This window comes from Trachurus japonicus, chromosome 4 (genome assembly GCF_045865225.1).
Source record: "Trachurus japonicus isolate A0001 chromosome 4, Traja_1.0".
NCBI classification, from domain to species: Eukaryota; Metazoa; Chordata; class Actinopteri; order Carangiformes; family Carangidae; genus Trachurus; species Trachurus japonicus.
The window spans coordinates 24,887,367-24,914,914 of NC_140910.1; the positions used below are offsets into that span (position 1 = coordinate 24,887,367).

A 27,548-nucleotide genomic window follows, 5' to 3' on the forward strand; every position below is an offset into this window, starting at 1 on the left:
TTTACAAACTATGGCCTCAGACGTTAACATAGAGATAAGGCAGTAACTTTTACAACACAGGCTCAATAAATAAATAACCCATTTTAACCTTCTTGTAGGACGCACAGATTGCATTGTTTCTCACACACTATTATTAGGTCATGGGAACAGTTTACTTTGCAGATGTTATTCATTGAGTGGTTAAAAAACATCTCAATTCTACCTGTTTTGACATGCCCCTTATAATGGAAGAGGTTAATGTCACATGATCTGGCTAATTTAGTGACAATAATTACAAACGGCTTCATCCCGAGGTTTAAATCACATGTTTTCAGTTGAATGGTTTGTTTATGATATGATCTTCAGTTGCCAGTTGCCACCACGCTGTTCCTCGGAGGACTCGGAGGTCTCGCCATCTTGAAATGCTGAGCCACAAGAGCTGTTTATTTAATCAAGTTATTCCTCTGTGTAGTCAGTGACCAGTGCTAAGTAAAGGTCTGGTTAGAGGCATTGGGGAGGACTGAGGAATGTGTTTGTCAGTTCGGCGCCTCTGCCTTTCTCCAGTGGTGACAGCACCGCACTGCAGAGGCCACCGGATCTTCAGTGTATTTACGATTGAGCAGAGAGATGAACTCAGCACAGCACTGTGGTGGCGGCGGCATTGGAGAAACCAGACCCCAGGTTGGTTTGACGGCTTGGAAATGATCTCACTGCCTCGATCACACCTAATCCTTGCTGTAATCATGGCCAGCAGATTAAAGTAACCCTCAAAGTAGTTAATGTGATGTTGCGTCGAGGATAGAGCCCCGAGAGAAGCAGGAAGTTCAGACACCTTGATGGTTATGAAGAAAAGTGTAACAAAAAAAACAACAAAAAACGGAGATACCCATCGATCCTCAGAGACTCTGTGTTACTTGTGCAACGTAACCTTGAGTCTTTAGTGTCTAGCCTTTTTCCTTGGCTCTAATTTGTTATTTGTTGTGACTCTTTGGGCTACTTGCTGCGTTGTTGTTTTGTTCAAGGCGAAAGTCTCTGAGTGGTTTTTGGTGGTTGCTGTGATTTAGAGGACCCGTGTATGTGTGTGGCTACAGCAGAGGCTGAACACCGGGAGCTTTGTGCTGACCACTCGGGTACAGAGCTTTTTATTTGTTTCCCTCCTCTCTGTCTGGGTGTTATATACGATCTTGTGCGAGGCAACTTGAAGATTATGACCAGAAACACAAAGAGAGAAGCAGAAAAGGACAGAAAGATAACTCTCAATGTTAAACAGGCTTGTCTGTTTTTATAGCCTTAGGTATTTGAGTGGAAATGTGCAAAATCCACTGGCATAAAGGAGTCTTTGTAGCCTAATTTCTTTTAATTCAGCAGCACTTGTGTAACTTTGGATTTGAATCCTAAAATATTACTGCAATAACAGATTCATACTGACATTGATTTTGCATTATGTTGCTCTTTTTCTTTCATTCTTGCTGCTAAATGCAGAAATCAAACCTGGGCTCCAGGGTTAAAGGCTTTAATAAAAATATTAGGTGAAATTAGTTTAGAGCCTTTTCATTTAGTTTTGATTCCTGTCTGTACCCTGCCAGATTACAATAAGGGGTCAGATAAATAATACATAATGGAATGTAGTCTGTATAAACTTGCACCCATATCTCAAATATTTCTTTTTAAAAATATTTATATGGATGCTTTCTCCAACTTTTACCGTTAACATTCGGGAAGTGAACCGATCTGCACTCTGGTTGTGTCATACATGTCTGCCTTGCACTGTTACTCATGGTCCTAAACAGATGTCTTTCAGTATTTCATTGCACAATCACCAGTAGTCTGATCCTGTTACTACGTGGGTGAAATATTGTGTCATTGTTGTGTTGCTCATTCTCCTCTGAGATCCCCACTCTTAATAACAAATAAGCCAGTGTGTATCTCCTCGGTGGATTGCTCATGCAGACTTCTGATATTGCCTGTATTAACCCCTCTCTTCCTCTCTCTACCCTTTTTATTTCTGCTGTTTACAGGACTGTGGCAGCAGAGGTCAGGAAGCAGATAGCTGGCCAGTATGGAGGCTCCCCACAACTCTTCAAAAACCTCAACGTGGGCACCACAACAAGCAACACAGTGAGTAGCCGGTCACAGGTGAAACAGCATAAAAAAATAAGACATCTTTGGCTTCTCTGCTCTTAACAGTTGTGATATTGTTAATTGTTGCCCACTCACTGCAATAACAAGTTGGTGTCTGCTATGTTTGAAAAACAAACAGAAGCACATGAGCTGCTTAAAATTGTCTTCTCACATGCTGTTGTGTCTTTGGGGACGGAGAAACTACAAGCTATTTGGAAAACAAGATTGTGCTGTGCTGAGTTCAGAGATAAGATTTGGGGGTTTTATCAGTCATTCACCTCTGATTGTTTTAGCTGAATGTGGAATTTAGTTTTATAACATCAGTATTTTCCTTCAAGGTTTGACATGATACATTTTAGACGAGTAACATCAATATAAATTCATGATTTACTTGGTTCTTTGTCACCTGTAGCTGTAACAGCTCAGTCAGGTCATGTGTATTAACTGTAGTCATGCCTGATATCAGTGTGTTGTTAAATACCACAGGGTGTAACCGTTGATTGGTCCACAACATCCAGTCTCTGCTGCAGTGTTTCTAGGATTCCCAGTGTTTGAGCTCAGGCAGTGTGTGTTTATTAAAGGGGTAGTGCCAATTGACCCTCAGTAGCCCTGAGCCTAAACACCAGCAAATACCCCCACTCTGATCCTTAATTAGGCTACAGTAGGCTTTTAATTAAATTGTGAAAGGTATTTGTGTTCAAATTCCTCAAGAGGGGGAGGGAGAGAGGCAGAGGGAGGCAAACACACACTCACAGACACACATACTCACACAGACTGAACCTGCTGAACCAAAGATTCCCGCTGGGTTCATCATTTCAGACGCACACTAAGACCCATGAAACCATTAGTCTGTGCTTGAAGTAGCACACTAGCTAATCTGGTTACTTGTATCAGCATGAGGGCATTTAAAAGCATTAGCCCCAAATCGCAGATGTGTCTTACTAAGAATTGATTTTCCTATTCAGAATTAAAGATTATCCAGAAGCTAGAACTGCTCTCTCAACAGAAATAACTGAAATGACCTCATATTTTGGACCTGTTGGTGCTGCCCTTGGTATAGATTCATAGAATGACGAATAACTCACAACTGCACTACTTTCTCCCGAGGTTGTATTGGAGAATCAATCCCTTAGACTTTAATACCTTATCAAGACATTTATGTACAGTAAAAAAAAGTAGAAGAGGCGCAGATGGGAGAAGTGAACACTTGACCACATCTTCACAGCTAATTAACTTTCCCCATTCCTCTGAATTCCTCCTCCTCTCTCTCTCTGTCTCTCTCTGTCAGGTTCCCCTCACAGAGGCCGTGGAGCCAGTGGATTTTGAGGAGTACCTCATCACTCACCCTCCTATCGTTGAGTCAGGTCCCCTGAGGGATCTGATTGAGTTTCCCCCAGATGACATTGAGGTCATCTACACACCCAGAGAATGTCGCACAGTGGTACAAGCTGTCCCTGAGGAAGGGTAAGAGTTACTGAATGGTTGAGGGAAGTTGTAGTAGCAAGTGTGGTGTTGTTGAGGTATGGACTTACACACCATACATACTGTGTCATGCAGGAGACAACCTATCAAGTATTTCTAAATTAAAAGATTGATATTTACTGGGCAATTAATAGATATTAGACTAATGTATTCAATCTGCAAATAGTTTTTTGACACCTTCTAATGTGAACTTCAACACCATGAAATACAGCCCTATACAGTCAACATGACTCAGGATTAGGGGTATGAAATTGCTGCATTGACACAAAACCAACAGGAAAGTTGGTTTTGTTTTTAAACACATAGTAATCAGGAAAATGTAGCTTTTAGAGGAAATGTAGAAATAATAATAATTTCAATATACTTGGACTTTAATACCGGCCTCTCTTCACCCTTTTTTGGGTCCTGACTGTGTTTTAGTACTCTGTTATTCTTTGTAGATTTTTTGCAGTCAGTTTTAGGAATGATGGACATTTTTGCACTTTGCATAGTGGTGCTGATACTGTTTTAGGAGAGAAAAGCAGAGACACATTTAGTTCCGTTTGAAGTAATATTTGGCTTTGGCTGCTATGTGTAAATCTGTCATTCTGTGTGTTCTGTGAGCCTTTATTATTGTTACTTTTAATTATTGTAAAAGCTGCACCAAATGCGTGGAGATGAAAAACCTGGCGGCTGGTTGGCGGCGTTTCAAAAGAGATGGCAAAACCACTGAATGTGAACTTGACTGTGTGACGCTCCAGAAAGATGTTATGACATCAGCCTGTTTCTGTATTCTCTTAGACCCAAGCCTTTGAAGTCGGTCTCTTTGCCTTTTAAGTAACACTTTGATTGATTGAGTCTGTTTGGCTGCAGGGACACTGATCATCACGTCAGAGACTGTGTCAGATCCTACACAGAAGACTGGGCCATCGTCAACAGAAAGTAAGGCTTCACTATGTCATCATATACATGTCTACTCTTTTCACTTTAGAATTGGATTTTATGTGTGAAATAAGACCATGTAGATCAGTGATAACAACTAATCCCCATGTTTGCTCTCTCAGATATCACAAGCTTGGTACAGGCTTCAACCCCAACACCCTAGACAAGCAGAAGGAGCGTCAGAGAGGCCTGCCCAAACAAGTGTTTGAGGCTGATGAGATGCCAGACAGCAGCAGCTACCAGGACGATCAGGTCATCAATTATTCAGTGTTGGAAATTATTTCAATAAAAGACCTCCCATAATCATTGTTTGAATGAACCAGTGTGCCTGACACACATATTTATGTGTTTGTTGTTGTGTAGGATGACCTGAAGCGGCGGTCGATGTCTATAGACGACACCCCACGGGGCAGCTGGGCCTGCAGCATCTTTGACTTGAAGAACTCCCTCCCCGACGCCCTCCTCCCACACCTGCTCGATCGCGCTCCCAATGAGGAGATTGACAGACACAATGAAGACCAGCGCAAGGCCAATCGCCACCGCGAACTCTTTGCTCTGCACCCTGCCCTCGATGAGGTGATGTACCATCCTTTACTCATGCAGGAGCCTTTTTCTGATGGTCAATTTTAAATTTACAATGTAAATTGCGCAATCTTTAATATCATTCTAAGGATGCCAATATGTTTCTTTGTACTGAATGGATTTGTATGAATTATGTTTTTATATTTTATATTATAATGTTTTTTTGTGTGTGACCTTCTATGTGAATGTGTAGGAGGAGCCAATTGAGCGCCACTGTGTGCCTGAAGTACCTAAAGAACACTTTGGCCAGAGGCTACTCGTCAAGTGCTTGTCCTTGAAGTAAGTGGTGGACGGCCTTTTTCAAGAAAAAAAAAAGCCTTTTAGCTCTTTTATTTAACTGCCGCTTTCTGCTGACCCACCCCTTTTTCTCTCCCCTTGAAGGTTCGAGATCGAAATTGAACCCATATTTGCTAGTTTGGCCTTATACGATGTCAAGGAAAAGAAAAAGGTAAGCTGTTATGCTTTCCTCAGTGCCTCCCCAGCCCTGAGTTGTTGGGTCACTTCTGCAAACCATTAAAATTGTTGGGAGGCCAAAACGAATTTGATGAGTGGACTATAAAATTTTATGTTGTAGCCCTGTTATGCTTGTGGGGATGCAGTTAAATCATACACTGGAACTATGTATCTATCTGAAGAAGTTCATCTTCCTCCTTCTGCTCCCGTTTAGCTGACAGACACTAGAGGGTAGTAGTTGCCTTGATAAGTGGATCTCTCATATATTTTGCTCTGCACAGGGGCTCCATTATTTCACAAGTGGGTCATTTGTCACTGAAATGTTATCATGTTTGTCAGCCACTATGAGCAAGAAATCAGGCTGCAGTAATACAGCCATTCATTCAAAAAAATGCTATTGGATACTAATGGCTGTCATGTTGTGTTTACAGTATTACATTAATGTCATGAACATGTCATGCTCACCTGGCTGTGTGTTGTCCCTCAGATATCCGAGAACTTTTTCTTTGACCTGAACTCCGAGCAGACGAAGGGCATGCTGCGTCCACACATTCAGACGGCAGCCATCTCTACACTGGCACGATCTGCTATATTTTCCATTACATACCCCTCCCAGGACGTCTTCCTGGTCATCAAGGTGAGGCAGATATAGTATGATTTTCCCTATCCTGTCAAATCTTCTTTTACAAACAAATAAAATACATTTGCTTTTGACAGTAAAAGGAAAAAGAGTCCTCATGTTTGATTCATTTTCTCTCATAAAAATTTAATAGTGAATTGTGCACAAATACAACACCACCATGGTTCCACCTTTACTATCTTATATGTGGGCTAACAGTAGGGAAAAACCATTTGACACCCACTCTCTGTCCTATATCATCACTGCATAGCTGTGTGTGAGTGTGGTCACTATGAACTGTGTGCTCTGTCCTCAGCTGGAGAAAGTACTGCAGCAGGGTGATATTGGAGAGTGTGCTGAGCCCTACATGGTCTTCAAGGAGTCAGATGCTGCCAAGGTATAGTCATAGTGATTTACATGTTGAATTGCTGATAATAAAAAAAGTTTTGAGGCTTGTCTCAAGTGCATTTCACAAATTGTATCATTTCATTATTCAATATTCATGCATCAGCCACATGTTTAGTTATCTGATAATCCTATATTAAAATATTACCCCTTGATATAATATTGTTGTATGGATTGAATGAATAAGTACAGTTTAATTTGTAAGTTGTGTTTCTTTTTTTCTTCTATAGAATAAAGAGAAGCTGGAGAAGCTTCGCGGCCAGTCGGAGCAGTTCTGCCAGCGTCTTGGCCGCTACCGAATGCCCTTCGCTTGGACCGCTATCCATCTAATGAACATTGTCAACAGTGCCGGCAGTCTGGAGAGGGACACAGAGCTGGAGATGAGCCTCTCAGGTCTGACGTTCCCTTTCAGCCCAAGTCTTTTGATTGTAACTATAAACATTTGCATCTCGGTATCAGGCCTTTAACAGTCGCAGTGTAGAGGCACTAAGAAGTTTAATCAGTATTATTTATGCTTTGACCCGCTCACAGTCCGAATGTCACATAGTTATCAGGAGGTAGAGACAGCGACAGAGGGCTGGCTGTCACGCATGTGGCTCATGGACATGTCAATACATGACCACACTTTAAAACCTTTATCTAAAGACAACTTCCAACTTCAAATAGTACATACGGCAAATTCAAACAGAGAGCAAAACATCCAAACAAAGTATGTAGCCATATTGATCCTTGATGTTATTTTGGGTTTGACCTCTCGGTGTTTGTCTAACCTTTGGCTTCCCAAGGTCTCTCCGATGCTGACTGTGATGACCTCTGTGTTGCTAGGCAGCTCACAAAAATGTACATGTACACTGATCAGACACAGCATTGAAAATAATGTTGTTTCATGGTGTGACTGATCTGCCCAGTGTGTATTCTGTCAGAGAACAGAATTGATTTTTTAACAGCTTTTTTTTGGTCTGTCTGCAGAGAGAAAAGGCTCCTGGTCAGAACGGAGGAACTCGAGCATCATGGGAAGGCGTTCACTGGAGAGGACCACCAGTGGAGACGAAGCATGTAGTCTGACAGGCTTTAGACCTGCAACACTTACCATCACCAACTTCTTCAAACAGGTCTCCACAACCACTTATAGCACACAAAAGCTTAAACAAGTCTGAATGATATGTCTTGTATGTCCTTGTTGTGATGCATGCACACTGACAAAAGGAGATGTCCTCTACCTCACTGTAAGGTCTCACTCTTTTTTTATACTCTGCTTGTTTGTTTTAGGAGGGGGACAGGTTGAGTGATGAGGACTTGTACAAGTTCTTAGCTGATATGAGAAGACCTTCTTCAGTTCTGAGGAGACTCAGGCCCATCACAGGTATAACAACACACAACTGAGTATCCTATAATTTTTGAAATCCCATTCATCCTTTTAAGTTTTAAGTGTTTAACATGGATGATTTCCCTCTCTCTTTCTCCCCTCTCTCTGCCATGGCTGTCACAACAGCCCAGTTGAAGTTGGACATCTCCCCAGCTCCAGAGAACCCCCACTATTGCTTGACTCCTGACCTCCTGCAGGTTAAACCATACCCAGACAGCAGGGTCCGTCCCACCAGGGACATCCTGGAGTTCCCTGCCAGGGATGTCTATGTGCCAAACACCACATACAGGTATGCAAAATCATTATCTGTCTCCACTGAAAAGCATTCCTCTTAGCTTTCAGGTTGCTCAATTTAGTCTAGACAGTGACTGTATTTATTTATTTATCAAACTTTTCCTTTGATGCTTCCTTTCACTGATGTAAAGCTGCATTGGGAAATTTACATCTGTACAAATATTACATTTCATTTCAATCATAATTTTCGTAACTGCTTTTTTAAAGTAGGCTATATCGTTATCTGTGGACTGCAGGTGGACATTGCCACACATTTGTGATCCGTTAGTCGGTGAAGGACAGCAACCTCAAAGTCAGGGTGCCGACTGACACTGTGGGTCACTTCAGTGCTATTTTTGTCAAGGTCACTGGTAGAGAAGTACATATTACTGCTGCTGACACGGCTTTGCAGTTGCAGGTTTTGTTTGTCTGGAGATAACAGGTGCCTTTCTATTGTAGATTATATCTGACCTACCTGATCCACTGTAGAGAGCACGAGGGGCTGGGTGAAAGGAAATCAGTGCTGCCTTTTTATTCTGAGCATTACAAGTTTTCTATTTTCTTCTATTATCCATTACTTCTTTTTCTATAATGTCATTGTCAATGAATACCTTTAACAACCTGTTTTATAGGCTGTAAGTAATCAGCTATAGGCCCTGAGATTATGAATTACAATATTCACAATAAGATTTTTTTTTCCCCGCTCAGTTTGAAGTCATAAAATTTACCCCAGGTCAGATCAACACAATATAAAGAAATGCAGTCATTAGATTGTCATCATCTATCATGTTGATTTTTATTTTTTTCGTTATAAATATGATCTATTAGAGCACATAGCTACTTGTCAGGGTGATGTGTTAGTATGAGGTGCATTTACAGTACGGTTAGTTGTGGTGAAAGAATTGACAAGAGTCAATATGACTCAATAACATAGGAAATACATGGAAATGATGTTTTCTGACAATACCAGCATAAATCATATAATAGCATGAATGTGGTTTAAATACTTTACAGAGTAAAAAAAGACATAGAACAAACAAAGGGAAGAGCTCCTCTGCGGGCTGGCAAAGCTTTGTATCTCTGACTTTGACTGTGGAAATAGCTCTATATATTCTCTTTATGATGAATTTCATGAGACTGGGGGCAAAGCAGTGTAAAAGAAAAAAAAGCCCCCCAAAAATGATCTATATGAACACATTTTGAAATGTAGGAGACACATTGTTCTGCTCTGACTTGAATCATTTACATGCTTTATGTAACAACTGTTTTACATGTGTGTGTGTGTGTAGCTGCTGGGAACATGCAAGACAGTTTCTCTTTACAGATAAAATGCACTTTTAAATAGTTTAGAAGCCGTCATGTACGTTCTTCATATATTTTCACTGAAAAGATAACCCAAGCAATCTCAGTTTTAGAATTGAGCCATAATGTCCCTTCATAGATCTCTCTGCTTCTGCAGCTCTGTGACGTTTTGCAACCAGCACTGAATCAGGCTGCTGGTTATGGATCAATATGTCCATTTTGCAAGTGATGGCAGACGTTGCATAACGACAGTTCTACTGTCCCTGCTGGATCGGACCCAATGGGTTAACGACCTGCGTGGCATTTGTTGCATCACTGTGACAGTTCAGCATTTTCTGACCTCAGATGGTCATGTCCGTCAAAACTGTGTTAGGAAGCAGTCGGCTTAATGTTGCAGACAAACTAAGAATGGTTGTGTCATAGACATATATAATGCTTTTACTTCACTATCCCCATCTGTGAAATGTTTTCGTCGAGCATTAGATATTTGCAATGTTCGTGAAAGATGCCAGTAGTGATGTATGAGAAAGTTTGAGTTGTGGGGTTCAGTTGAAGCTTTCTGCAGTCGAGGCTGGCCGCATGGTGATCTTGGTCGTCTTGAGGGAATATGAGGGACCTGTGCCAGGCCTCAAGTAAATGCCCTTCCTCCTTACTGAGCGCCCCTTTGCCCTCAGCCACAAATACCTTCCGTTAAGGTTGATGTCCCCACAGCCATTGAACCACCAACCACCTGCCAAAGGGTCAGGACAAGAGATATAAGTTACACATCACCTGATCCTAACAAAATCATCTTGCAAATCCTTCAAACCATTGCTTGAGGGAATAAAAATGGCAGTGATATCTATGGTGCATCTCATGGTTTATACGGTTACTCTGGTGTCTGCTCAATCAGATTGTAAAAGTCTTTACCTGAATATGTGCGAGCACAGTTAGTGTTTCGGTGGTTATCATTATTTCTGTCTTTTGTTGAGAATCTCATGCCGGTGTTGTTGGCCATCATGTCGGGCAGGTCACCAGAGAAATGGCTGACGTGAAGAGTGTAATCTTTGGAAGGACCTTCCACTGAGAAACGGTACTCGGCCCAGTGCTTCTCCTCCTTCCAGTCCTCCAAGTCAACACGTAGGATGTAAGCTCGCTGCTGTGCAAGGCTGTGGATCTTCTTTAAGCCCAGCCAGAAGTCCTCTGCATTACAGATAAATACGATATGAATGAGATGAAAATAGACATTGTGTTTTTGTGCACTTGTTTTCCTTTGCCTTATAGAAGCATGCTGTAGTGGTAAGGTCTCATTATTGGGCCGGAAGTTGTGAAAGAGCAGAAAAACTAAAAGTCATTGCTTCAGGAGTCATTCCTTTGGATTGCAGCAGGACTGCACCTACGAGCTGTTAGAGTCAGGGAAAGCTGCCAAGTCTGCTGTGTGCTCGGACAATAAAGGAAGTCGCTTAGTCAGTCCAGCGTTGATATGAAACAATCACTGTTTCCTATGAGCAGGCCGACAGGAAGTACTTGCAAATGTCCTCACCCACTGGAGAAAGTCTACTGGTTCAGGGAGCATTCACTGTAAACGGTCCGTGTACCAGTGCCACTTTTAAATTATTTTATTGTACTTAGTTACCGTGGTTACATGACAAAGTGGACTCAGATTTGTTAGGTACACTTTGATCATGTTTTTAATACTTAAATCTAAAGTTATTATCAGATTTGTAACTATTGCAAATAAGAAAATAATATAAATGGAGTTGTATATTATTCAGCAATTGGTAAAACTGGTTTAAAAAAGTTTTTTTTAAAAAGTACTCACTTTCCAGATCTCCAAAACCTTTTTCATATTTCTCCCATGTCAGGTCAAAATCCACTGACCCATCGATCCTGTGTTGGATGACAGTTGAACCCCCATCTACAGAGTGGATAAGAGATATATTTCAAGTCAAGTTACTTATGTACAAGTTACACACAAGTCTGCACAAGGATCAGGAATCATGCTTATCATATAACGTAAAAGTGATATTTTCTCTGGCCTTTCAGAAAACCTATTTCTATGGCTATCTAGCTTGATAACCTTTTGTTTTTTTGTTCTTTACCCGTGGATTGGAGACTTGCATAAATGTCAGTGCCTCCCTCATTTTATAAATGTCAACGCATTTAACCACAAAAACAGTATTTTGATGTGCTCACTCAGAACTTAGATTGGCTGTGCTCTCACCCACCTGAACCCATTTCGCAGTAAACGTTGAATGGCTCCGATCGGTTTGGCTTGATAACATAGACTCCACTGTTTGCCTCTCCTTTGTCAAACACCTCGCTGCAGTCCGTCGGGAGGTCTGCAACACAAAACCAAAATATATGCAGCCAACTTTTTTTTATTTTAATTCATTTTTTATGCCAACATTTTTGAGCATTGGATAATGCACAAATAATGAGGTTGTTTTACCATTTGTGTCCAGGCCAGTTGAGTTTCCTGTCAGATATTCAAACGTATTGGAAGCTGCTGAGTCTGACTCCACTGGCTTATCGATTGTATCTTGGAAATTGTCATAGCTGAACTGCAATGGAAAGCAAATTAATCCAGTTTCAAGTTATGTTGCCAGCCCTAAAAAATGCAGAGTTTATCTAGTCTGAGTCAGAGTTTACTTTCCATTGCAACAGATGTTGTTTTGTTTTTACCTTCTCCTCCAGGTTTTTAATCTTGTTTTTCTGGTTGTCAAGTTGATCATGCTGCTCTTTTACAGCTTTCAGCAGATTGGTGATTGTTCTCTCTTGAGCTTCAATCACTTCCTGAAAATGTCAAAGTGGAAACATTTATCCATTCTACCTATACACATTGGTATTTTAAATTGTTTGAATCAGCTCCGCTTAACAAAGTGCAGGTGGAAACAATAACACAACAGATAGTTGACGATACAGGATCAGTAATCATCACTATAATTCAAGAATAGATGGACATATGAAGACAGATGTGGCTTCTTATCCAAGTTAGCAGAGTTCATTCAACACATTTCCAATGTTAACTCTGAGGGAAACTGTTGATGACTTGTTTTCTATTTGTGCACAACAATTACTAACTGATACAAACTTGAATAAGGAACTTGAAGGGATTGCCTTTGCAGTTAGTGGGTGCTGCTTACCTTGAGTGCTGTGATTTCACTAAGCTGCTCAGCAGGGAGCATGCTCTGTGACAGTCCCTTCAGCCTTTCCTCCAGGCTTCCCACCTTGCTCTGAAGCTGCGTCCGCTCCTGCAGGATGTTATTGATCTTTGAGTTGATTTCCAGCGACAAGTTCCTGATCTCTTCATTGTTGACCTTCAAGAAGCTGGTGGTCTTCTTCAGTTCCTCCTCTTCCTCCTTGATCTCGGACGTGACCACCGAGAGCTGGTAGAAAGAGCGGTCAAAAATGTTCAGCTTTTGAAAGATGTCGTTGATCTGGGACTTGGTCTTGTGGACGAACTCCCGTAAACTCTGGCCCAGCTGCAGGAGGCCGTTTGCAAGTAGGCGAACATCATCCAGCATGGCGAAGCGAGACTTCGCCTCAGTAGGGTGTGGTGCTGTGGTCAAGGCCAGGGAAGGCAGGGTGGGTGGCACATCTTCCAAAGGGACAGCAGCAGTGGAGTAAGCAAGCAGCAGCAACAGACAAAACAGCTTCATCATGATTTCCTCCTCCAGTCCTGGATTGTGGAGTAGCAGTTTTCTTCTAATGCACTGTTCCACTGAGTTCCTCCACCTTCTGCTGCTCTGCCTCCAACCTGGACTTTCTTGCTGTTAAAATGATTTGAGAGCAGCAGACTGCTCTGTGTTATATACTGCACTCTCAGTAGAGGAAGGGGGGGTTAGTTGATCATTAAACCCTACTATGTTTTAGCTCTTTACCCCACCTCCTCCCAAATCCCCCTCGAGCCCTCCCTCTCCTGAACAAACAAATCACAGCAGCAAGCTAATGACATATACATCCCCCCCTCCTCTACCACCCGTTTAAGCCCAATCCCCTCTCCATACCACACCCTACTCTATGTTGTTCTCCATCTGTGGTGCAGAGCTTTAGCAGATCAGCAGAAACCCAACAATGGCCATCGCAGGTTTTTTTGATGGATCGTCAGCCTGATCAATCTCAAACCTTATAACCCTGCGCACACTTTGCTCTGATTGATAATGCTGTGTGTAATTAATGCTCTTGGGTTTGATTTAGCATCCTGCTGAATCAGCCTAGCACCGAGCTCTCTTTCTCTCGCCCCTTCTTCTCTCTTTGTGTGTGTGTGTGTGGGGGGGGGAGTGGGCCTGTCATCGCTGCCAGGGTTGAGCTTCTGGGCATGAATGATGTTAGAGAGGTTGTACAGTGTGTACTCATCATCTTGGTTTTATTGCTCAGCCTCATCGCTTTTTTTTTTTTTTCCAGGGATGTCAGGCCCACGTGTTATATTTTTAATGCCACTACACATAAAATAGTGAATCTACACTCACCAACCTCTGTATTTTGGGACTCTGTCTGCACTAACAGCCTCAGTTCTTTGTGACACAAGATGTTAGAAACATTTCTTTAAGATTCAGGTCCATTTTGACACCGATAGATAATTTCTACAGATTTACCACATGCACACGTCACACCAAGTCTCTCCTGCTCTACCACAGTTTTAGAAACATTCAAACCAGCCCATCTGGCACCATCTAAACTCATTCCTTGGTCAAACTCACCGAGATCACATTTTCCCCCATTATTATGTTTGATGTGAACATTAACTGAAGCTCCTGACCTGTAATCTGCAGAATTTTATGGATTGTGCTGCTGCTACATGATTGGCTGATTGGATAACTACGTACATGAATAAGTGTGTGTGCTGGTGTTCTTGATGAAGTGTTCAGTGATTAGCTTGCAGCTTTTAATGGTTCAGTCCTGTGTACGTCCTGTCGTAAAACAACAACAAAAAAACTGTCTTTATGGGAAATTCTTAGTAAGTTGTTTGAAGCAGACTTGCAGTGTTGGTGAAATCTTCCCACCTTCACCCTTCGAGGGGGAGGAACCAATCAGTGAAATGAGTTGGTGACGGTGTAATGTTTAATTGGAATATAAATATTTATTCCTTTGGCAGTATCTGTGCTGTATGGTTCCCAACCACGAAAAATAAGACCGAGCTGAAACACGTCCTGTTCTATAAAATTGAATTGCTGTGATATGGAATCTTGCTCATACAAGCATGTGCACATTGAAAATGCCCCATTTGTTTTATTGCTAAGCTGATCAGTCACTTTGCATTGCAAAGGAAAAGACTATAATATTATCACATTTACTTTGAGTAGAAGAAAGTAGTAGAAAACTCTAGAGTATTTGCCCCATTGCATCCAGCTGGTGTTGGTTTCAAACTGAATCGTTTTTGCACTCTGGCTGTTACCATGCACCTTGAAATACCACACAGTCATCTTAATGAGCTCTTTCTAGTCATTTGTGGTTGTAGGGAAAGATTACATCAGTTCTCAGTAATGAACGACCGCTATGCTTTTTTTTTCATTTGAACAGAGCAGAAAGAAAAGGCCCTGTGGAAAAGAAATATTTGGCCATGGACCGAGTGAATGTGTCAGGAATGCTTGATCAGCATAAAGCTGGTAATGTTATTCAGTGTCTTTCGTTCCAGAACAGTGGTTAACGCTGTGGCTTAACAGTCACAGAGGGTTGAGGGTTTGAGTCTAACCTGGCCCTGCTGGGGCCCGCTCTCTGTGCAACCGGCCCCCTGTTTGAAGTTCAAATTTGCAGTTTTACAAATTGCAAACATTTTATTGAATGAACTCAGCAGTCTTTAATTAACGGGATGTCCACTGTGCACAGCAGTGTTCGTAGGAGTGTATGATATATGACAGAAATACTTGATGTTATCTGACTTGTTCTCCATGGGTTGTAGTAAATGACTATGTGTTTAAAGTGCCTAAAGTGGTTATACCTAGATTTTGTTGTCCAATTAACAAGGCAGATTCTGTTTTTATAAATGGTTTCTTCTCTCCATGTTTTAATTTACGACTTTGTCATTAGGTAAAACACTTTCTCAGATCTGTGCAGAGAGTCACTGAACAGTGTCTTTGTTCCATTACGCAGCCTCTTCCCAGCCCAAATTGGGAAGAGAGGGTAGCTGCCATCTGGGAGTGTATTGGCAGAGCTGCAGAGTTGTAATGCAGTGTTTGCACTGATCAAGTTAAGTCTAACGAGATAAACTGCCCAATCAATCAATACTTCCATTTAGGGTTGTTCGGTATACCGGTACTAGAGTGGTACCGGGGTACTGACGCATTTAAAACGGTACCATACTGCGCTTAGATGGGACCGGTACTTTCATTTTGCGCCGCCGGCAGCGGTGACGTCGCCGCGTGAAGTCGCCGCATTGTAATTTGAGCCGCGGCGAGCGAGTGAGCGAGTCACAAACGAAGCAAGGTGCTGTTTTTAAATTACCGTTACAGCGCCACCTGTCCATGTGCCTGTGTTTATGTGTGTGTGCGCCGCGCGGGAGAGAGAGACGGGCCGCTACAGACTCGTTAATTAATGCAAACACTGTTTCGTTTCTACCGCGCACCACCACTGGCTGCATGCTCTCTCTCTCTCTCTCTCTCTCTCTCTCTCTCTCTCTCTCTCTCTGTGAGTGAGTGAACACAGCGAAGGAGCGCTACGCGGAGGAGGAGGGAGGGGCGGGGGGGTTTGGGGGGGGGGGGTCAGAATCAATTTGGTCTACGTGAGGGAAACAATAGGTGTGTGTTTGAGTAAAAACGTTTGTGTTTCATTCTATAAACTACTGAGAACAATTGCTCCCAAAAATTACAACTGGTCAAAATAACAAAAAAAAGATGCAGTGTTTTGAGACCTCAAATAGTAATGCAAAGAAAACAAGTTGATATTCATTTTTAAACAGACCACTAATGTTTTAATTTAGGAAGAGTTCAGATTAATATAGATGGAAATTTAATCCTGCAGCAGCAGTAACTGTTTACTGATTTACTGATTATTTACTGATGCTTATGTTATAGTTCTAAGATTTTCTATTAAAATAAGGCCAATAATGACATTTCTCTTTTTATTTGGAAAAGTACCGAAAGTATCGAAAAGTATCGAAAAACATGTTTGTACCGATACCGGTACCAAAATGTTGGTATCGTGACAACACTACTTCCATTTGTACTTCTATGTGGTATTCCAGCGTTGCCACAGTAAAGTCAGATCAGGATCTTTTTCAGTTCAAGTTCAACAGCCCACTTTGAAGCTGCAATAAAAGTTGTTAGGACAGGCTTGGCCAAGTGTAACAGAACAAGAAATTCTAATCATCAGACGAGAGCGATTCCCACGCTTCCTTGTCAGTTGTGGTTCCAGCTGTGGTCTCTCTGGGGCCATCCCCCACAGGCTCCACTACGTCATTGTGGTTTTGTCAGCTGATCCCAGGTTACTTTGCACTTCCTATTCTGGGGCCGCCTCCTCCTTCCCAACAGTGTAGTAACAGTGAGTTTTAGATGGTAGTGTACCATCCGTACATCTGTCGGCAACAACAACAATAATGACCACCAGGATTGTAAAATACAACAAATTCATATATTTTTAATGCTCCAGTTTGGTGACAGAATTTGTTCATCATGTAATTAGTACAGGAGACGGTCTAATGATATGCATTTATTTATATTTTTATGTTATTTATTTTTATGTGATTGCATATTATATTACTGGCATTTTACTTTGTGATTTAAGAGGGAACAACTTAAAATCTTTATAGGCATCCAACCCCTGTCCTCCCACGCATGAAAGGTTGCGCCTTCCATGGTTATTGACGGGCCAAGCCCCCTGTATATCCAATCAGAGCACGGTTTACCTACCATCGTGGCATTGCCCTTCAGAAATATCAGCTCATGGAATCTGATGTAACTGCGAAAGGTATCTAGGTCAGTCACTTTAGTTTAGTTGTTGGAGTAAAAGGTCAAGGTTTAAGTTACAGACAGTGAAAGTAAAATGGCCAGTGTTATTAAGGTGTAATTTGAGAATATAGTACATACAAGAGTTTTATAAATTGTTTTGTTCCTTTGCGCTGTTACTGATCTAACATCATTTCTAATGCACCATGTTTTCTTTGTGTTTGTGCACGTATGTATTTTTTCAGGAACCTGCTGTATGTGAACCCTCAGAGTCTTAACTTCGCCAACCGCCAAGGCTCAGCTCGCAACATCACCGTGAAAGTGCAATTCATGAACGGAGAAGATCCAAACAACGCAATGCCGGTACGCCATGATGAGATGGCATGAAACAAAATCACTCTCACTTGAATTGGTCTCAGTGTTGTTAGCCATACCCCTAGGGCTCTGTCTGTACTATGTATGCAACTATGGATTTCTACCACTTGATTTATGTAGTGACAAAAGCTGTGCAATGAAACTGCACCACATTATTCGGCAGCTGTGTGCACGCAAGCCAATATGCATGTGAAGAGAGAGTCGTAATGTAACATGCAGTGGATTCAATGTCACTGAATGTCAATGCTGTTGTTATTATTCCCCAGGTGATATTTGGGAAGTCCAGCTGTGCAGATTTCGCTAAAGAGGCCTATACCGCTGTGGTGTACCATAACAGGTAGGTGACTTGTCTCGTAGCATCTTTGATTTTAATAGTCTCTACGGTGTGCTGTAGGGAGCCCAAATTGGATTAAAAAAATGGAATATTCAAGAAGTTGGTTAACTAAAACTTAATCCAATTCAAAAATGATCCATATCATCCAAAACCTATTAGCTTTTCTGACTCTTATTAATATGTATCATTATGTAGTTATCACAAAATGATTTATTTAACAACCTATCTTGGCAGTGCTGTGTTAACTCACAGTCATGAGAATCTAAAATGCTCAGCCTTGAACTCGTATGGTGATGTTCAAATTAATAATTAAACTCACAGATGTTCCCCTATAATGTGTTCTTACACCCTCACTATCCTACCTTTGATGGCATTCATTAAAAGAAAGAATTTCGTCAACCTCCTGGATATTGTCATGTGGTGTCCTTGGCAAGTTTCTTTCATCTGTATATAAGAGTTGAGGGGTCTCTAATATTTTATCACCACTATTAGGTGTTTTTTACGACACCCAGTGGTTTGTCATTTGTCACCAAGGGGTCAAACATTCAAGGCCAAAATTAATCAACCTGTGAATAATGTACCATGGTGACAAGGGCAATCATGCATCAGGACCTTATACCTAGCCTGTGTAAGTGCTTGTAGTTAATTGTCAATTACAGTCTACGTTTCACTCAGAAATGGCACAATATTGCTCTTCTCAGACCATTAAAGGCAGAGATAAATGAAGGACAGTCCTTTCTTTTATGAAATGTGTTTTTAAAGCTTCCACCTTTGTGCTTGTATCTGCTCTTGGCTTTGTTGCCAATAACCCATCATCTTTCTTCAGTCATTAAGTTGCTCCTAACGCTGTTCATTCTTGAGAATGACTGCTGGTCGAGAACCAAAACCCATGTTCCCATGAGAAATTAGAGTTTTTCTCTGACCCCTTTTTAAACAGTTATGGTTATTTCCACTCTCCAGGCAATCTTAGTGGGTTTGTTGACGGATTTGCTGTAGGTTGTTTGTTTCGGGGCACTGGCTTTCAGACAAAGTTTCCTCCTGTGGGAATATAAAGCATTCAGCTGAAGTGAATTATGAAGTGTTATATAATTTATTTCTTTTTAGATCACTTGACGTCCACTGTGAACCCCTGTTCTGCCTTGTGAGACAAAGTTTCCCAAATAATGAATGGACCCAGCTGGAAATAGAAAATCTTTCCAGCTGGGTCCATTTTTAGTCTTTTCCAGCATGAGTTGTATGAATGTTTTCTCTGAAAGCACTGGGAGGACCCTATACATATTCATGACCAACTTCTTCTCCAACACATACTGTGTTATAGACTCCAGTATTGAGAAGGTGTTGACCAGAGGAAAATAATGTTGCCCCCTTTGCAGCCTTCGTGAAAAATTGACTTAACTGAATTACTAATATTCTTGCTTATGTAATGTTTTCAGATCCACAGTGAAGGTGGATGTAATTAGAGCCGCCTCGCTTTAGTGGAATGACATTGATATGGCAGCCTGATGAATATAACCTGTCTTGTCTATGTAGTTTGTTGAATAATCTATTTAGGGGTCTTTCCTCATCTATCAATGTATTGAATATAACACTGTACAATCTTGCATTATTGCTACCAATTGTTTTCATCAGATCACCTGACTTTCATGATGAGATCAAGATCAAGTTGCCTGCCTCCCTGTCGGACCACCACCACATCCTCTTCACCTTCTATCACGTCAGCTGCCAGCAGAAGCAGAACACGCCTCTGGAGACCCCTGTGGGATATACGGTAGGTAGCAGTCACCAGCGCAGCTACTGCAACCATGTAAGCTCTTAATAGGGTTGTAGCCAGCAGCAGCTGTTGAATAAAGAAAAAAATAACTCCTCGGTCTCTGTATTTTCTCTCTCTTTAGTGGATCCCCATGTTGCAGAATGGGCGTCTACGGACGGGACACTTCTGTCTTCCCGTGTCACTGGAGAAACCACCACAGTCCTACTCTGTTCTCTCCCCAGATGTAAGACACAGTTTAATAAGAATGGAAGTGTTTTTAATTTATTATTTATAAATAGTGATTTTTCATTCTAAATAATGAGATTTTAGCATAAAATGATATGTCTGCAAGTTCCTGGTGTGGCACAGATGACCCCATGTTAAGAGAGTGAGCATGAAGAATATATTATGGTGAAGCATGATATCAGGCATTCCTTAAAGGGACAACGAGGAGTTTTGGAAAAGCGAAGCGTTTTCACACTACATTTATGAGCCTCCGCGCGCACCGTACATTTCTTTGACTGGGCGCAAGACAGACTCGTGTTTTCATTCATCAATAATTAAAGTCAGAGGTTCACATACCACCGTAGTTCCGACCATAAACTGCGATTCGGCTGCGTTATTCTCATGACTCGCCACGAAGGAAACGCTGTTTGGCTTGACCAGCATTTCCGCCACCACTAATAATAACAAAATAACGATAGAGACAGAACGATATATTTATCGAAAATGGGCCCATTAACAAGTGTGGGTAGCGTAGATTCATCCACATTAACGTGAGACTTTTTTTATAACCGAATAGAAACTCCTCGCTGTCCCTTTAAGTGCTTTCTGTAATATTTCAGGTGAAAAGCAACATAATCAATACTCATTATAATCTCAATCCTTAAATTAACACAGAATCAATGGACATTGAAAACTATTGCATCATATAAGATCAAGTTTTTCCACAGATATAAATAGGTGTTATTGTTCCTCAGGTTCCTCTCCCTGGGATGAAGTGGGTGGATAACCATCGAGGTGTATTCAACGTGGAAGTGGTGACTGTTTCAACCATCCACACACAGGTAACAGTGTTGTGTTCAGTAGTTTTACTTACTTTCTGAATACTGTTTTGGTGAGTGGTAGGGAGCAGTAAACTTTATGTGAACTGGGGGGAAATTCAAATCTAAGATTTCCAAAACAACCTGCTTTTCAAGAATAATGTAGAACAGTTTCATTGTAGCAAAAGCTGCCAAAAAATCCATTTCACAAGCATCACACACACATAGCCGTTTTAAATCCCAATTAAAGTTAAGAGAAATAACCACACAGAGTTTTCACACTTTGACAGAAATTCCTTCCCAACACCAGTTCATTAGTGGGTGAGGCTCACCTCACCAGTTATTTACTGGGGTCTACTCCATCTCTGTGTCAGCTATGGTGCAGAGAGCCTGACTGTGGTCCCCAGGAGCCTAACTGGAGCTAATGTGCTCATAAATCACAGCTCCTGGCGCAGATTAGACTCGCTGGACTCCACTGTGTTCTTGTAGTAATGTTCGTTTTGCGGTTTCTTTGCGGCGAGCCAACGTGCCTCAGAGTTACAGACGAGTGGATCCAAGCTTACTTTTGTTTTGTCGGCTCCTTTCCCCCTTTTTTCCTCACCTTTCTTTAAGTTGAACATTGGTATGTTTTTTTTTTCACTTCTCTTTGTGTTGTCTTTTCTTGCTATCTGTCTTTGTCATCACACTTCGTCTTTTACCATTCCTCTCTTTCTATGTCCTATTTCCTGCATTGCATTTGTTTTGTAAACAAATTCTGACTTTTTTGTCCCCATTCCTCTCTTTCTCCCCTCCTAGGACCAGTACCTGGATAAGTTCTTTGCCTTGGTACATGCCCTGGATGAGCACATGTTCCCAGTCAGGATAGGAGACATGCGAATCATGGAGAACAACCTAGAGGCCGAGCTCAAGTCCAGCATTGCAGCTCTCAACTCTTCCCAACTGGAGCCAGTGGTTCGATTCCTTCACCTTCTGCTTGACAAGTTGGTGTTGCTTGTTGTGCGGCCGCCGGTCATTGCCGGGCAGATAGGTACGTCACTGTGTTATATTTCAGTAAAAAGCAATGAGCTCAGAGGAGATTTTAAACATGGGAAATACAGTGAGGTATCACATGTGTTACTTAAAGCTTAAGATTTTATTTTGTCTTTTACTTGTCCCTTGACCTATAAAAGTTTCCTTGGAGTAGGCCATGCTACCATGTCTGCTACCTGCACCTTAGTCACACCTGCACTATTTTACACTAAAGCCAAAAATGTTAAAATATCTTACAATATATTAGCAAAAATGAAATGGAAAGAATGCATTTTCCTCATTATTGTTTATGCAGTGTATTGCACATGACACTTAGGACATATGAAATACTAAGTATATGTATAAAATGTGAAGAAGAAAAAACTAAAATGTAATAACCATACCTAAAATTCAGTTTGACAAATGTAGGCCTGAGACAAGTGACCTACTGCAAAGTCCTAAATTCACTGCATGATTTTTTAAATTTTTTTTTATTTTTTACTTTATCTACTGGCACAGATGGCTTATGATAAACTTTTAAGTTTTAAAACAATAATATTTTGCATACAGACGATGAAAACATACCTTTACTGATGTAACTTAACTTTAAAAAAACAAACAAAGTCGTTACCACTCACAGTCAACCTGAGTCATTACCATTCCAAAATATTTATGAAAGCACTATTTGGGAGAAATTGAGACTTGATGTGTATCTGCAGTGCTATTTATCATGTTTGCATTGTTGCACGTGTCAATTTGCTTCTATCTGCACATTTGTGTGTCTGTGTGTGCTTTAGTGAATCTGGGCCAGGCATCCTTTGAAGTCATGGCGTCTATAGTGAACCGGCTTCACAAGTACCTGGACACCAGCCAAGATATGCACGGTCGCAACAGCCTGCTGTCCTCCTACATCCACTACGTCTTCCGTCTGCCCAGCACCGACCCCAACTCACCATCGCCAGGTAAGCTATACGGATAACCTCCTCACATTTTTCTTTTTTTTTTTGTTCTACATCTATACTTCTGTTTTCTCCTTTTAAGTTAATCTCATCAAACCCTCAACTCACCTCACTGGGTGCCTGTGATCAAACCTACTTGCCATAATTTTTCTTTTTCCATTTCTTTTTTTTCTTTTGCTTGTTTTTTTCCACCCACATCCATTTTGTCTTCTGCCTGCCCAACACAGATACCAACTCATCCTTAACAGGTAGATATTGTCCACTGCTGTACATCCTAATGTGCAAGTGTTTTTCCTTTTTCCGGTTTTTGATGTGTGTGGTAGAGGAAACAGTTTCCTGCAGACCCTTTGTATTAACTAATAAACCATCTACTCCCAAGACATCTGTTCCTCCGTGTAACTGTCGACTTTCATTATGAATAATTCTATGATTGAAAAACGTAACTCTACATGTGGAGCTGTGGGGTTGTAATAGTTTGAGTACAGGCGTTGGCAGCAGTGTTGAAATGCAACCATCATGTGAGTGGACTAACAATCGCTTGTCAGTGGTAGTAATTTCCATCTCATCCCATTTTTCCTTCCGCTATGTGTCGCCCCAGGCCCGGGGGGTTTGGGAGGTTCGGTTCACTATGCCACCATGGCTCGCTCAGCCGTTCGACCCGCCAGCCTCAACCTCAACCGCTCCCGTAGCCTTAGCAACAGTAACCCTGACATTTCTGGTACGCCCACCTCTCCTGATGATGAGGTCCGCTCCATCATCGGCAGCAAGGTAAGGTCATCACACAGTGTCTTTTTTTATCTCAATACTTTTAGGGCTCAGTAGATTTTCTGTTAAAGCATAAAAGAGACACTCGAACTCAACACGTCACATGTGGACAGAGACAACACTGATAGCTTTTAGTATTTTGGGAACTTGTCCCAGTTGCCCTCGTTGACTCGTCCACACTGCACGTGGATGTTAAATACTGCAACATTGTTCCTGCCGCTCTTATTGATTTGTGATGTATTGTAGTCGTGTTCCTGTTGGGTGACTGTACCAAATCTATACTGTAGCTCTTACCCCACATCAAGGTGGAGGCCTTCCATGTGCACAGTGGCCCAGGGGACTATTTTATGTGTAAACATAAGACTGAACATCTTATCTGTCTAACCGCTGTAACAGCAACCTGACACACAAGCTTGCACACACACACACACACACACATGCATGCATACACGATGGTCAGTCTGTGCAGGTTGATAAAGGCACAGGAGACATTTAGTTTATGGGCTCATCAGTGAAGCAGATGCTGTAAGAAGATACAACAACACGTTGTTACACTGGTCATAAATCGTTTTTAAAGACATTAACAGCAGCGAAGTCTTCTCAGTTTCAACCGGATTTCTTTGTTCTGTTGTTATTTATCTGTTGTCATGCATTTCGTCTGGTTTGATTTGTAATTTGCCACTTCAAACGTTTTGTTTTAATTGAACCCGAAATGTAACTTAGCAATGAGTGAACCATGTAATGTGTCTTTCTAATGGCCTTGCTGTACTGTTAACAATGATATGATGGATGCAGCCCCCCTGTTTGATGAATGTTCCCTCTGCTGCTAATACTTGACTAAACCTCTCTTCTCTTGCCTTTTGAGGGAGGGGAAGTTATTTCTGACACAGAGAGAGAAAGGGACAGAGAGAACCTATGTGCTTTGCTCCTCTGTGGTGATGATTTGGACGTTTAACTTACTGACAGCTAACCTTTTTTGGCCCTTGGCATCTTCCAGCAGTCCTGACCTCTGAAACCTCTGTAACCTGTCATTATTCCTTCCCTCCTCCTCCTTCCCCCGTGCTGCTCGCTTATTCCCTTGCCTCCTGCCTGCCTTGTGTCCTTTGACCTCGGCACACCTAGGGCTTAGACCGCTCCAACTCGTGGGTGCACACCATGGGCTGTAAGAGTGCCCCCTGGGGATCCAGCCCCGGGTCCGCTCCAGAAACCATGCAGGTGGTTTTATGAATGCCCCGTCCTCCACATTGCCTCACTACAAAAAGAACTCACCCTATTCACCTTGAAGGGATACTGGGATATTTGGAGTTTTGGTTTACTTGTGTATTTCCTCAGAGTTATTATTGACTGGGAGGAGATTGTTGGTGCACGGATGCAATTCAGATTTTTACTTTTTGTTGTCTTGTTGTTTCTTTTTTATCTGTTACTCAGCCATCAACCGATTGTGTAGAGGCTTCCAGTGCTTTTTCAGTCACAAGACTGTGATTACCATCACTTTAACTACAACACCATTTACAAAACAAATAGTGTAGCTCAGGGACAACAAAGACCAAAACTTCAGAATATTGCAGTATTCTGGTAAACTTACAATCACAAACCTCCCATGATCCCACACATGGGAGTCACAGCCGCCTCCATGACCCTCTATCCGTCACGCTAGAGTCTCAGGTGTCATCCCTCTTTACCACTTAGACCTAACACCTCTCTTTTTCTCAGTACTTATCGGAAAAGATGCATATTCCTACTCCAGATATTACAATGTCAGATTTGAATTAATACCACTTATTCTTGGTTGCAATTTCTTGGACATTGTTGGCCTCCTTTTCTTTTCACGTCAAGTTTACCTGCTGTTTTGGGTTTACACCGGGCAGTTATTGCTAAAACCTAAAACTACACACATCCGTCCGTGAGAACGACACAGAGGATGTTGGAGAGGTAGAGAAAAAGGGTAGTGTTAGAAATCATCCTCATCAACAGAGTAACTTTTTTCTCACATTCATTTTTTATTTCATTTTCTTTTCCCATTTCTGCTTTTAAGATTGAATCACTTCCACTGCCTTCATCCCATAGTCCTCACTCTCAGCTAGTATCCCTGCATGACTCTCTACTAACCATACATAGCATTCACTTTGTCACTGGAGCATGGTGTATCTGTGAGCGTGAATGTGTGTCTGTCTACATGTGTGAGGCCTGTGTCAGCTTCACACTCTCCACCTCCATGTGACGTCATGTCCTCTGTCACTTTAAGTTGTCATGAGTTACTCATAAGCTTTTGTTACTTATTAATTTACACATATTATTACGTATCAGGAAACCAAGATCCAATTAGTCCAGCATATTGCAATCATAAACCCACAGCTAGACTACCACATTAAAGTAAATGTGCTTACATTGACAGAGCACATACATTTGCATTTAACCTGCAATGGGACATTATGTTAGTTTACCAACCAATAACAATTCCTGTGATACTGTAGGATGTTTTTTTTTTTTTCTTATGCCATTTTTTGTTCCTGAAGTAATGTGTTCACCTAGAGGGATGCAGAATGGTACACCATTAAGCACTGGCTGTAACATCAAGGAAAACAAATAAGTTTTGTGTCATCACTTGATCTCAAGCCATTTTGCATCCCTCTTCAAGGAACCCAAACTCTTCTGATGTTATCTGACTGTTCTAGATTATGGGTACAACGCTTTTCAAGTGTTGTGGCCCTGTCCTGTGTCTAATTGTTTTGTGTCTTCATGTGTGACAAGTATATGTGCTAGCAATCACAGTAGATTGTAGTGTGCTTGTGTGTGACCCAGCAGACACATTACTCTGTGTGCTGAGTAAAAAAAAAAAAAAAAAAAAAGGTGCAACCCCATGCTCTCGTTGCACCTCCACTAACCTTGTTGTCACCGTTCCATTCATCCCACCCATAGGCCATGGAGCGCTGTGGCAATCGCATGTCTTCGCACACTGAGAGCGCCAGTTTCTTGCAAACTTTAACAGGACGGTTGCCCACTAAAAAGGTAGAGCCACTTGCACTGGGGGAGGAGCCAACCCCGCCCACCTCTTTACTCGCCTCCTCACCTGTCTTGTCTGTGGATGTGTGCCTCTGGATTCATTGATGTCGTATTTGGTGGTTGTGGAGTCTTGTTGTCGAATGCTGAATGTCACTGATCTGCCTCTTGTTCTGAATGTGTCGAGGAGTTTTTGATGTGAATGTTACTTGTAGTCTGGCTAACACTGACTGTGTGTTACAGAAAGTTGTATTCACAAAGTCTGGGAAGTCTTCGTTCAATGTGCGTCCTTCACTCAGTCACAGAGGGTTGGGGTTTTCATCTGGTAAAGCTAGTATTCATTGAATTCTGACCGGGTCCACTTAAAGAAGGTATTGTACTAGCAGTTCAAACAGGTGGCTAATGTTAGATTGTTAGATACCAAGATGCAATTTGCTAGGGAGTTTCCCTAATATCAAATTATTAATTGAACTTTTAACCCCACAGCTTTCAAATGCTTCTCACGATCTTCCTTAATGGATGCTGTTTGCTCAGTTGTTTGTACTGCGCAAAACTCAGCTCTTAATGTTGCCTACTTTATCTGTAAATACCCACAAATATGCAAAAGATTAACAATTGTGAGGAGGCAGCACAAACAGGCAGATTTAAAATTTAGATCCTGTCCTTTTCCTTCTTTATTATTTAGATGGGATTAAAGGAAGACTTGCCAGACTGGAATATAGTCAGTGTGTTGGCCAGACTGTGTTTTGCATTAAAAATGCACACCAAAATAAATGCAAGTTACTGATGCACAATAATCTGAAGAAATGAAGAAGAAGAAATTCTTCTCTCCATGCAATAAAAATAATTTCTTATCTCCTTGTAAAATACAGACAAAAATATTCACAGTAATGTTTGCATGGTAGTAGGAGTGCATTTGTTTTCTTCATTTCTGAAAAGTAAAAATTAT

The 27,548-nt window shown here is 41.5% G+C and overlaps 2 protein-coding genes across 36 annotated transcripts in view; one reads left to right on the forward strand and one right to left on the reverse strand.

Moving 5' to 3' along the window:
* The window catches only part of dock7 (dedicator of cytokinesis 7), a 45,879-nt gene that overhangs the window by 1,588 nt on the left and 16,743 nt on the right, over positions 1-27,548 (forward strand). For 8 of the 35 annotated variants that reach the window (XM_085774895.1, XM_085774896.1, XM_085774897.1 and 5 more), the window contains exons 2-25: positions 1,998-2,097; positions 3,389-3,564; positions 4,435-4,503; positions 4,626-4,755; positions 4,867-5,079; positions 5,279-5,364; positions 5,467-5,533; positions 6,026-6,175; positions 6,474-6,554; positions 6,793-6,955; positions 7,532-7,674; positions 7,832-7,925; positions 8,055-8,217; positions 17,611-17,728; positions 18,007-18,077; positions 19,704-19,842; positions 19,967-20,068; positions 20,805-20,891; positions 21,663-21,894; positions 22,673-22,837; positions 23,062-23,082; positions 23,433-23,602; positions 24,722-24,814; positions 26,519-26,608. In XM_085774895.1, coding sequence (XP_085631021.1) covers positions 1,998-2,097; positions 3,389-3,564; positions 4,435-4,503; positions 4,626-4,755; positions 4,867-5,079; positions 5,279-5,364; positions 5,467-5,533; positions 6,026-6,175; positions 6,474-6,554; positions 6,793-6,955; positions 7,532-7,674; positions 7,832-7,925; positions 8,055-8,217; positions 17,611-17,728; positions 18,007-18,077; positions 19,704-19,842; positions 19,967-20,068; positions 20,805-20,891; positions 21,663-21,894; positions 22,673-22,837; positions 23,062-23,082; positions 23,433-23,602; positions 24,722-24,814; positions 26,519-26,608 — 2,923 coding nt within the window. The remainder of the gene's footprint in view (positions 1-1,997; positions 2,098-3,388; positions 3,565-4,434; positions 4,504-4,625; positions 4,756-4,866; positions 5,080-5,278; positions 5,365-5,466; positions 5,534-6,025; positions 6,176-6,473; positions 6,555-6,792; positions 6,956-7,531; positions 7,675-7,831; positions 7,926-8,054; positions 8,218-17,610; positions 17,729-18,006; positions 18,078-19,703; positions 19,843-19,966; positions 20,069-20,804; positions 20,892-21,662; positions 21,895-22,672; positions 22,838-23,061; positions 23,083-23,432; positions 23,603-24,721; positions 24,815-26,518; positions 26,609-27,548) is intronic. The other 27 variants (XM_085774910.1, XM_085774915.1, XM_085774916.1 and 24 more) reach the window with 5 other exon arrangements.
* Positions 8,979-13,265, reverse strand: angptl3 (angiopoietin-like 3). The gene is made up of 7 exons (XM_085774944.1): positions 12,629-13,265; positions 12,168-12,278; positions 11,935-12,046; positions 11,711-11,824; positions 11,305-11,400; positions 10,413-10,685; positions 8,979-10,233 (listed from the first exon to the last, which is right to left on the reverse strand). Exons 1-7 carry the CDS (start codon positions 13,145-13,147, stop codon positions 10,049-10,051), a joined length of 1,410 nt encoding a protein of 469 aa, XP_085631070.1. The 5' UTR covers positions 13,148-13,265; the 3' UTR covers positions 8,979-10,048.